The following is an 11,877-nucleotide window of genomic DNA, read 5'->3' on the forward strand; positions in this document are numbered from 1 at the left end:
GTTGAGCCCTCTAGGCACAGTGCAGTGGCAGGCGTGCACACAGAAGTTCATGTCCAGGACTGTCATCAGGGAAGCTAGCCACATTAGTCAACAGAGCACAGGAAAATACAAATGAAAACCACTCCAAAATATATGTCATATCCTAATTTACTTCTCTTTCAGAATGGCCTCCAGACCAGCTTGTGAGGCACCATCTGCGGCCACAGGTACACTTAGAAGTTGAATGATTTGTTGCGAAGGCAAGTTCAGTTGCACAGATGGACCCTTGGGTCAGCTGGAGGCAGACTGAGTCAGGTTAATGGAAAGGACAGTGGGATCAGCTCTGCAGCATGGCGAGCCAGACTGCCCAGAGAGGAAGGACACCATCAGGTGCCCTGAGATCCAGTATCAGAGACACACCTAGGAGTCCTTGTTGGCATCTGGGGCACCAGCTCAGCGGCCAGCCTGTGAGGGCGTGAAGGTGCAGGGTGCCTGTGCTTCCCACAGTAGCAGCTTTAGGAGAAAGCCACTTTCCCTAATGGTCCAGGGAGGCCCGCCCCTCTGCCTGCACAGTAAGCCCTGCTCAGAAGAGCGTCCTGAACGGTCCACACAAGAATCGCTAAGTATTCCGAGTGCCTTGGAGAGCTCCACAGTGGTCCTCACAGCTGGTCTCCTTTCCCTCCCTTCATGTCTCTGTTCTTTGCTCTCAGGGGACAGGAAGAAAATTTTCAGGTTGTCAGCCTGGTGTTTGGGATGGAATGAACAAGATTTACCTTGAAGAGGAACGTTTTTGAGTTTGTAACTTGTTCTGCCTTAGAAACACACCCTGTCCCTCTGCTAGTTTATAAACACAGGTACAGCCTAGAACCCTTACAGAAAAGAGCCAGCCCACCAGGGGGACCAAGGAGCTTGTTTGATGGCCTAGGTTCTCATTTCTCAGGGGAACAAGAAGAGCACCTTGTTCAGGAGGGGACGAGGTCAGCGGACATCAGCCATGGCCGGGGCACAGAGCTCCAGCTGGGGGCTCCACTCACAAGGCTGGCCAGACCCTGCCTGCAGCTCCTCACTCCCTCCATCTCCAGATGCCAGCCCAGCCCAGCTGCTCACTAGCATGCCTGAGCACCCAGGAAAGGAGTGTGTAGTTGCTCCAGGACTCAAGTGCCAGTAACAGTGGCCAAGAGAGCGCTCTGTGATGGGCAGGTCCAGGAGCCTTCCCAGCAACTGTGCTGAGGGCAGAGTCTGCAAGGGCTCAATGAGCAGGAAGACCTGGGATTCTTCTCCAGCAAAGCCCACAGTTGTTACAGAACCAGTGTGCACAGGTTGGCATCCTCCTTCCCCTGCATGGCGGCTGGCTCAGTGTGCCCCGTGCCAAGGCAGCAGAAAGCAGAGATGAGAATGTGTATGGACATGTGGACACACACAGATTGGAGCACCCAGTCTCTGTGTACTCTTGCAGAAATGTGTGTATACACACACAAACGCACAACACATGCCAAAACATAGACACGTAAATGTATGCAGAATGCATATGCATGTATTATATCTATTTAATATGCACACTACTCATGTGTATGTACCAGACATGGATGTCACCTAACACCACACCTGCAGGAAGTGATGGCCTGCAGACCACACATCCACATGAGTGTCAGAGGATGTGCACCAACCAACCAGACTGAGGTCACACTGCGGGAGGGCACTGCCAGTGGCTCTGGGATCCCAGTCCTGAGGCCAGCACTTGGGTGCTTGCTCACATGCCCCATGAGGGAACCTTGGGAAGGGTGGGCTAGAGCAGGGTTCTGCCCCAGTGAAGGCCCAAATACCCTGCCCACGTCTACCTGGCAGTGGCTCACACAGGGCCATGCATGGACACCATGCTACCATGTGGACAAAGCACCCAACTGAACAGATCAGAGTTGGCCTTAAATGTTTAGAGAACAGTGTCTTGCGTTCCAGCCCAGGTCTCAGAGTGAGTCAGGCACACTGAGGGAGCAGGGACGCACAGTCTGCAGGACTCTTGGCTCCCTTCTGCTTCTCTACCCTGCCACTGGAAGGCATGGCCAAATCCAGATAGAATCGGGACTTCAGGAAGCGGCGATAGGAGTCCTTCTCCATCAGGTTGAAAATCTTCTTCTGGGCCTCGTCGAAGCAGGTCACTGTGGGCTCCAGCACATTCCGGCCCGTCTCCTCCCTGGTGCGAGAGTCCAGGTTTACCTGGGGACAAAGATGGAGGCTCCATCAGACCTCTGCCAAGATGAAGGTGCAGCTCTGTGCTGGGATGCAGGTGGCTGTGCCCTGCATCCCAGGACGCCCAGGGCCATTGGGGCCTCCAGGAGGTGTGGCAGGCCATCCTGCCATTTCAGGCGGGAAGAGCATTGTCTTCCTTTTGGTCTCCCAGATTGGAGAGATTTGTCAGAAAAAGCTTTAGAGGAGGCAATTTGAGCCTGCGTTTCCTTGAGGCTTACCTGGGGGTGTGTGCAGGTACAACAGCCTGTGGGTGGTGGCCCTACCTCCAGGACCTGAAGACCCTGCCCAGAGCTCATCAGGAGCTCCTCCCAGGTCCAGGAGGCCCCTGGGCCGGGACTCACCTCCTTGGTGGCCTGCACGGAGATGAACTCCTCATAGATCTTCTTGGCCTTGGGGCTGAGCTTGGCGGGTGACTTGGTCTTCCTGTACTCCTCGCAGCTGACCCAGAAGTCGATGTTCTCCTCGCTGTACTCAGACTTCAGGAATGCTCTGAATGCGGCCAGCCCACCTGGGACAGGGAGACCACGCCATCAGGCTTCAGGCCCCAAACATCAGATGTCAAACAGATAGATCCCGGTTACACCTAGCAGTCCTTAACCAAGATTCAAGAAGTGTTACGTTCCAGAGATGTCTATATAGCATTAACCACCAAGGTGCCTTGAAAGAGAAACTGAGGCCAATTCTTCAGGAAGATTTCCATATTCAGAATCTTTTCTCTTTGCCACTTTCCCATGTGGTGAGAGCAACAGTTATTTCGGTATGAATTTTCCATTGTATAAGGTAAAGCTCTAGGGCATGGTAAAATTTTTAACAGATGGGATGTGAGATCAAAGTTTATCCTGGTCTGGTAATCAGAAGGACCCAAACGTTTCTGCAGGTGCTCTCAGATCAGCACAAGGCGAGATAACCTGTCTTATCCTGAGTGCCTTTGTTCAGGGGCCCCGGGTATAAGGGACATCAGACTTACATTCATGTTTAATCAGATTTTCCAGTGATTCAGCCCATTCTTGACTTCTTCTTGGCTCACCCTAGAGTATCACAGAAAAAAAGCATAACTTGAATGCCATGATGTACAGCTGAGACAAGAAGTCTAAGATCCTGGGTAATACACAGATGTTATCTTCTGCCACTGCAAAGAGATCTGCTGTCAGTTAGGACAGGTTTTCACCAAGGATGGGGAAGTTTCAGATCTATCTGCGTCCACGAGAACTCAGGCCCTCTGGATGCAAACCCAGCTTTCAGGCTCCGCTTCGGTCCCTGCACAGACACCTCCTCAACAGGTGTCACACACAGCTGGCCTTCGCCAAAGCTGTTTCTTACCTCTGGCAAACAGCCCTTTGTCCTTCTTGCTGTGGGAAGAGCTGTGCTCACAGGAGTCGGACTTCTGCAGCAGGAAGCCTAGCCGGTGCTTCATGTCTTTTGCACTGCAGAGAGGAGGAAGAGGACGGTGAGCAACAAGGCTGTCCCCAGAGGACACCTATCAGTGGAGCTGGGGGGCCCACTAATGGTGCCAGGGGCGGGGGCAGCTGCACTGGGAAGGGGACTCTGTGGAGCTCGAGCTCCCAGGAGGACCCATTTCTTCCTCGCTCTGACTTCTACCCCAGGCAGAGTCACAACACTGGCTCCTTCAGCTGTGACGGGGACTCTGACCTTTCAGTCCACCCAGAAGCCTCTTACGCACATACCCTCCCTCTTCTCCAACATAGCACCTCTGGTCTGGCCAATGGAACCAAACTGGACACAGGATTGATCGTACGTAAGTTTTAGTTCAAAAGCAAAGTACAGTGGTTCTTGCTGCCAGTTCACCTGCCTTTCTGCTGGCAGAGGGATCCTGGACACATTGGAGAGATGCTGAGTTCAGTCCTGCTGTCCCAGCAGTTGCTGTGAGCACCCAGCACACTGAGGTGTGCAGTGCAGGGTGGGCAGCAGGTGTGAACACCGGTTGGGCTGGAACCCAAGCTCCTGGAGGCGGTCTTATCTCCAGCTGCCACCACCTTCCTTTAAAAGCTACATGACCAGGAGACACAGGCCAGAGGGTATGGGAGGTTTTGGAAAAAGCAGCAGGCTGGAGTGGTCCCTGGAGCTAACAGGCTCCCAGGCTGCAGCTGGTGGCTGAGGAGCGGAAGGAGGACCCCAATGAGGGGCAGGAGGAGGACCCTTAATGAGGAGTGGGAGGGAGGACCCTAATGAGGAGTGGGAGGGAGGACCCCTAATGAGGAGCAGGAGGAGGACCCCAATGAGGAGCAGGAGGAGAACCCCTAAAGAGGAACAGGAGGGAGGACCCCTAATGAGAAGAAGGAGGAGGACCCCAATGAGGAGCAGGAGGAGAACCCCTAAAGAGGAACAGGAGGGAGGACCCCTAAAGAGGAACAGGAAGGAGGACTCCTAATGAGGAGCAGGAGGAGGACCCCAATGAGGAGCAGGAGAAGGACCCCTAATGAGGAGCAGGAGAAGGACCCCTAATGAGGAGCAGGAGGGAGGACTCCTAATGAGGAGCAGGAGGAGAACCCTTAATGAGGAGTGGGAGGGAGGACCCCTAATGGAGTGGGAGGGAGGACCCCTAATGAGGAGTGGGAGGGAGGACCCCTAATAAGTGAGAAGTGAGAGAACCCCTAAAGAGGAACAGGAGGGAGAACCCCTAATGAGGAGCAGGAGGAGGACCCTTAATGAGGAGTGGGAGGGAGGACCCCTAAAGAGGAGTGGGAGGGAGGACCCCTAATGAGAAGTGAGAGAGAGTAGAACCCCTAAAGAGGAACAGGAGGGAGAGCCCCTAATGAGGAGCAGGAGGAGGACCCCAATGAGGAGCAGGAGGAGGACCCTTAATGAGGAGTGGGAGGGAGGACCCCTAAAGAGGAGTGGGAGGGAGGACCCCTAATGAGAAGTGAGAGTAGAACCCCTAAAGAGGAACAGGAGGGAGAGCCCCTAATGAGGAGCAGGAGGAGGACACCAATGAGGAGCAGGAGGAGAACCCCTAAAGAGGAACAGGAGGGAGGACCCCTAAAGAGGAGCAGGAGGGAGGACTCCTAATGAGGAGCAGGAGGAGGACCCCAATGAGGAGCAGGAGAAGGACCCCTAAAGAGGAACAGGAGGAGGACCCTTAATGAGAAGAAGGAGGAGGACCCCAATGAGGAGCAGGAGGAGGACTCTTAATGAGGAGCAGGAGGAGGACTCTTAATGAGGAGCAGGAGGAGGACTCTTAATGAGGAGCAGGATCCTAAAGAGGAGCAGGATGGAGGACTCTTAATGAGGAGCAGGATGGAGAACTCGTAATGAGGAGCAGGAGAAGGACCCCAATGAGGAGCAGGAGGGAGGACTCTTAATGAGTAGTGGGAGGAGGACACCAATGAGGAGCAGGAGAAGGACCCCTAACGAGAAGCAGGAGCAGGACCCCTAATGAGCGCTTGGCTCACTCTCTCCCTATATCTTCTCTCCTCACTTTACCTCTTTAATTGTGAAAGCCAAGAAATCATCAAAGAGGAGAAAGTCGTTTTAAAAGGAACAGTAACTAGCTGGTCTGCTGGCGAGGGAGACACAGCCCCTGGGGATACATGGAAGACACTGGGGATGGCTGGCAGTGCAGGTGACCCGTGGTCTCTGCGTGCTGGCTTTCCTGTCGCACACTGCCCTGTAGGAGGCCGTTCCCCTCGCAGCACTGGTCCCTTCCTCTACCTCTCCAGCTGGTGACTGTCAGGGAAGGCAAAGGCCCCCTCAATGGATGGCCGCAGTCACCGGGCCAGTCCTCCTGAGGGCCAAGTGCTTGGAGGCTGCCAGTGTGTGGCGACCCAGTCCAGCAGAAGCTGTTTCAAGCCTCCACCTGCTGCCTCTGCTGCCCAGCAGCTGTGCCTGAGGTCACAGCACGGGAGCCAGAGTGGGCACAGCCCAGGCAACTTGAGCCTCCTGGAAACAGGGAGTGGCTCCTCACAGCACCACTCCTGTGGCCAGGAGCAGCGAAGGTCCTGGGGCCTGGACCTGGGGAAGGCATGGTGAACAGGTCCCTCTCAGGTTGGCAGCCAGCTCTGAGGGCAGCGCCGCAGCGTAGCCTGCCTGTCCCAGGTAAGATCCCACACCCTCCTCTCCGAGGTTGCCTTCATAGGTAACAGGACTGAGCTGGAGCTGGCGGAGGGCTCCCAGGCCCCCTGCCAGACCCCTCGTGCTTCTGAAGAAGCCTGTGGCAGGGTCTTGCCCCGAGGGAATGTTTGAAAGGTAGACTTCTCAGGGCCACATGAAAGAGTGCTTAGGGTCATTTCCAAATTGCGATTTCATGTGATTCCTATTTGCAGGGAGATAAGAAAGGAGTTGGTATACCCTCAGGTTCACTTTACCCTTAACTGAAGATCCATAATGTAAGATATTCCAGCCTTTCATTTTATTTTCAACTGGCTAATATATGAGCATTCTCTGAAATCACTCATTTGAACCCTTTTAATAAAGCCACAGACAGATGAGCAGCTGTAAATCCTCAAGGTTTTTTTTTTTTTTTTTTTTTTCTTTTTGATAAAATGGAGCCCATTGATAAAACAATGTCCTCAGGATGAGATCTGAGACCCTGAGCTGACTTCAGGGCTGGGGACGGAGGAAGGGAGGGAGGTCCCTTCTTGAACAGATCCACTGTCACACTGGCTCACAACCCAGAGAGGGCAGCGCAGCACACCAGAGCCTGCCTCTCTAGACTCAGGCCTCCTTCCCGGTGCCTCCCCCAGAACACCCACAGGCAGGGTCAGGAGCAGAGCCCGAGCCAGGAGCTGCAGTGAGGCCTCAGTTAGCAGCCCCTGGACGCAGAGGCATGCAGACCTCCATGTACAGCTCGACCACATGCCTCTCCTGGATCCAGCCCAGCTTGCTCAGGAGGACCAAGCTTCCAAAGTCAGCACCAGTCTCAGAATGAAGTCACGTCACAACACACACAGGTACCCAAATCTCAGCCACCATATCCAGCTAGTCCTAGAGGACAGTCGGACTCCTGATCACACTGTTTCTAAAAGTCAGACAGCCTTACCTCCGTGGTAGCTGACCCAGTCTGTCTAGTCAGACAGCCTTACCTCCGCAGGCAGGAGGCCGGCAGGCCCGCCAGTCCCTTGCACATCTTGAGGAGCGGTTGAGGCGCGTGGCTGGAGGCAGGGAAGCAGCTTCTGTTTTGAGAGCTCTCAGCTCTTCTCCGGGAGCGGCTGTCAGAATCCTTCTCCCTCCCCAGCCTGCAGGGGTCTCTTTTATAGCCCAGCCAGGATCGGTCAGCCAATCAGATGGCCTGAGTTGCAGCTCAGACTCCTGCCTCGGGCCCTGGGAGAAGAGGAAGAGAGCCCTCCTACGTCAGTCCTCCCCCACGCCCACAGGGAAAGCAGGACGGGGCTCCTGGAGCTGGGGTTCTGCTGGGAAGGGAACGCTGCCAGGAGCCTGGGCTAGCCAGCCAAAGGACCCAAGGACTGACCCCAGGCACCTCAGTCCAGGTCAGAAGCAACAGGTCACACAGGGCCAAGGTCTGACCATCAGCCCTGCCAGGAAGGAGCTGGAGGGTGCTGTTCTCCAGACAGTGACCTGCAGAGGCTCCCGGTGTGGTAGAACTAAGCAGCTGCAGGCAGACACAATGCCAGGCACCTCAGAAGAACTAGACTAGGAGGGTAAATCTCCAACTCTGGTTGACCCGACCATGGGCACTGTTCCAGAAACCTACCAGCACAGAAGTCAGCCTCACGCTGATGACCTCGCCTCCTGCAAGAGGGACTGCAGGAGGGGCAGACGACAGACAGAGACACCAGCCGTCATTGGCAGTGGCTTTATGTATTTATTTATTTAAAAAGCCAGTGTTAGTGCAGTTTTAAGCTGTCAGTGGATATTTGTTTGTTTGTTTGTTTGTTTATGCAGTGCTGAGAATTGAACCCAGTGCCTCACACATGCCAGGGAAGTGCTCTGCCACTGAGCAACAACCCCAGACTGGTGGTGGGTTTACGTCTATGTGATCCTAAGCCTCCAAATGGTATTTCAGAGAGAGAGGTTGGGCATCCAAACATAGCCTCCAAACCTCCAGGCTTCCCAGGGAACATGAAAGAAGACCCAGAAGATCCCATGATGCTGAAAAAGTCCACAGCAAGGACTTCCGAAGAGGCTCTGACTGTCAAGAGTCATGAGTCGTGGCCCCCGGAGTGCCAAGTGGAGCTGAAGACAATCTGGCCCACCACCTGGGCTGCCAAGTAGGAAGGGGACTTGCCAAGGTCCTTCCATGGAGGCTGGGTCCAGAGGCGGGTCTTCCCTGGACGGGCTTGCCGAGGGAGGCAGACGTGCTAGCATATTTCTAAACTGTAAAGTGCAGGAAGTGATTTTCATTGTTAGACTGTGCCCAGCTGACAGTGAAACCCGTGTTCGCTTTACACACCTTGCTTGAGGACTCTCATGCCCCCTTTTCCCTGCTCCGGGAAGCAGGGCTGCTATAGACCTACTGCGCTGACTCTGCTAGAAACAGGTCTTCCCACCCTTACTCTGTTCCAGCGTTTTGTAGCCATTCACATCCTCGACTGTGACTTTGACTTCTTGCTTTCTTAAGAGGTGTGATACTTGCAGGGATGCCTGGGAAGTGTCCGTGGCCTTGCTGACTGTATCTGAGAAGAGGCAGCCTGGGCACTGCCGGGCCTTGGGGCCTTGTCCTTCTCTCCAACAGGCAAGAGATGACTTCTGCTGCTCCGCCGCTTCCCTTCTCTGGGCGACTGGGGAGTGGGGAGCTCTGTTCTCGAATGCTGTGTGCTCAGTTGAGACACAGCTTTCCAGCACCTCCTCTGGGCCAGGAACTGTCTGCGGACCTGCACTTGGTGGTGAGCAAGCAGACCAGGCCTTTTCCCTGTGAAGTTTTATCTCCAAGGAAGGAATCAGAAAATGAACAAATAAAATGCTCCAAGGTGACCTGGACCATGAGGGAGACAGGCAGCTGGTGGAGCAGGCAGCCCATAGCCCAGGGCTCCCTCAGCCCAGCAGGTCAGGAAAAGCCCCTTTGAAAAGGAAGCATATGAAATGAGATTTGTTGGATGAGAATGATTCCCAGCGGAAGAAGAGAGAAGTGTCCAGTTGAGTCGGGCAGACCACCGCGGGCAGTTTCTGGAGAACAAGAGAGAGTCACAGGGAACTGAGGCCCTAGAGGCTGAGAGGGCGCCAGGGCAGGCAGAGCCTGGGTCTGACCAAGGCACAGTGGAGACCCACTGAAGGCAGTCACAGCCCAGGGGCGCATCCTGCTGCTGCCCTGGGGAAAGGGCAGATCTGGGCAGGAGTGTGGGAGTAAGATGGGCCAGCAGGGTCGGGAGCTCAAATCAATGGAGGGCTGGCTCACAAATGAGTGTGCACTGGACCCTGAGCCATCGTGAAGGATGAATGCGGCTCAAAGCGTCGGAGAGCAGCATCATGCCGGGCACAGTGAGAGCTGCCGGCTACTCTGGCACCAACAGCACTAGGCGCTGTCCAGTCCCTGCCAGCAGGGCGCTGACCTGCCCTGTCCACCCTGAGAGAGTGCCCGCAATGTCCTGTTCACAATGAGACCAGGGCGTCCAAGCAACCTCCAAGGCTGCACATCCGAGAGGGCAATGGCTAACCTTCCAGGCAGGAGGTCCAGGGTCGTGGTCATGACTGTGAAGAATGGGAAGACAGTGGACTGTGCGGAGACCACAGAGCCATTTGGCATGAGTGCAGCTTTCCAGGGAAAGGAGAGAAAGGAGGCCGTGTGGGCTTCTCACCACACTGAAGACCAGCATTCACCAGTCCTCCACGGTGTGGGTGGCCCAGGTTCTGACTGGCTCTAGAAAGAGGGCAGCCGACAGGAGCAGACTGATGGACACCGTCAGGCAGTGCGGACTCCTGCAGGAGCCTAGTGAGAAGACAGGCGAAGGACCCAGAGCCAGGCTGTGGCGAGGACCAAGTGGCGAGAAAGCGTGGGGGAGCAGGAGGCCGTCCCACGTGGCACAGCAGGGTGTGGACAGCAGTCTCCAGCCTTCCCTCAGGGAGAGCAGAAGAAAGCATGTCTCCACACTCCTGGGCTCTCGCAGGAGGAAGCAGGCCCCACAGGCTGCCCTTCCTCCTGGTTTCAGAAGGGCTCTGCCTCCCCACAGGAGCAGGATGTGAGCCGGAGCGGCCTCGGGGGCTTGCACCACCGCAGGTTGCAATTTCCTCTCAGCTGGTAGCTGCCTGCGTTGTTCACACCGTGGACACCTGGACCACTGTGAGCTCGGTCACTGTGCTTAAGACTCAGAAGCACACACTCCGGGCCAGGGATGCCTGTACCAGGAAGCAGAATGGGGCTTCCTCAGCACCAGCTGTGCACACCCCAGGACCAGGAAGGCCCCTCAACACTGAGAGTGGGTGCCACACCTGGCCCCGCGGCAGGGACGGGGTCAGTCAGGGATCTTTCTCTCCTGAGAAGTGGGGGAAGAACCAGCATGTCCCTGTCCCAAAGATGAAGTCCTTCTGCAGAACTTAGCCCATGAGACAGGAGCCACAGTCTCATGGGCGCTCACTTGCTTTGTGCAGGTGGAAGGAGAGAGCTGGGTGTCATGGAAACTGCCAGAACCTCGTGGGGGCAGACTCGAGTTCTAATTCCAGCTCCCCACAGATGGGCTGGATCCTGGCAAGCTGGCACAACCTTCTTACCTCCTCGTCCTCAGGTGCAGGGATTGAAGTGTAACTGCTGGGCCCCACTTTGCAGTGGGTCCGTGACTTGGCCCCAGCCCTACTTTTCACCTCCTTCTCACCCCTTCCACCTCTGCTGCAGGCGTGCTTGCCACTGAGCAAAGCAGACACCCAGGCTATCCCAGTCTGCACCTCCGGCATCTCGGGGAATAGCTCCCCAGCACACCTGACTCTTCCTCCACCCAGCAGCATCCATCTCTTCTGCATACATCGAGCATGGCACTCGAACCCGACCCCCACATCCTTGTGACACCAGGAAGCAAACTTCAGCTCAGGTCTACGCTGGGCACACGCCCTCTCTGGGAAGCAAGGCCCACCTATGGTGAGTGGGGCCCCACGTGGCACCAGGCCCAGCGCAGCCCTGTACCCTGCAGCCCTGTGGTATATCCTGTGGGGAGGTCGAACTCCATCACACTGGGCTCAGCAGGGGACTCACGCCAGTGCTGGGGACTTGGTCACGTGCAGCCCACACGGAGGAGGACAGCTGTGGCAGGGCCGGGCAGGAGCATCTTCTGGGACCATGGCTGTGCGTTCAGCCCATCCTTGACTGTGACTGCTCCTCCCTGGCTAAGTCTGACCAACAAATGAAAAGGTCACATATGTAACAAGACAAGGGCTAGGAAGGAAGGGCAGCTTGAGGAATGACAGAGAGGAGCCCTCTTCTCCAAGGATGAAGCACGAGTCTCTGAGGAAACCAAGCTGATGCCTGAAGGTGCTACTCCCACAGACAGAAGCATGCCAGTGGCTGGAGAGCTGGGTTTCAGGAAGGCAGTGAAGAGCAGCGTGCGGCAGACTAGCCTTGGATGGGGCTTGTCTCAAGCCCACCTCGAAGAAGGGATGGCATGTTGCATTTCACAGCTCACATTGAAAGGTTCTGCTGCTGTTGAATGGACAAGAAACCACAGCTGTCGTCTGGAGAAAGGACAGTGGGGCCAGACCCAAGAGAGGGGCCTTTGATCCCGTTATGGTGCAGACCTGAGGTGTCCCCCAAAG

General features: G+C 55.6%; 1 protein-coding gene across 1 annotated transcript; it reads right to left on the reverse strand.

Moving 5' to 3' along the window:
- Positions 1 to 1,493: 1,493 nt before the first annotated feature.
- Positions 1,494 to 7,343, reverse strand: LOC306641651 (regulator of G-protein signaling 4-like). The gene is given in 7 exon segments (XM_079106836.1): positions 1,494 to 2,193; positions 2,568 to 2,734; positions 3,194 to 3,232; positions 3,235 to 3,254; positions 3,547 to 3,562; positions 3,565 to 3,650; positions 7,266 to 7,343. Coding segments are annotated over 7 exon segments (612 nt in total). The 5' UTR covers positions 7,310 to 7,343; the 3' UTR covers positions 1,494 to 1,953.
- Between the last annotated feature and the right edge of the window lie 4,534 nt (positions 7,344 to 11,877).

Source organism: Sciurus vulgaris (assembly GCF_902686455.1).
Source record: "Sciurus vulgaris genome assembly, chromosome: 12".
In the NCBI taxonomy this organism is placed as follows: domain Eukaryota; kingdom Metazoa; phylum Chordata; class Mammalia; order Rodentia; family Sciuridae; genus Sciurus; species Sciurus vulgaris.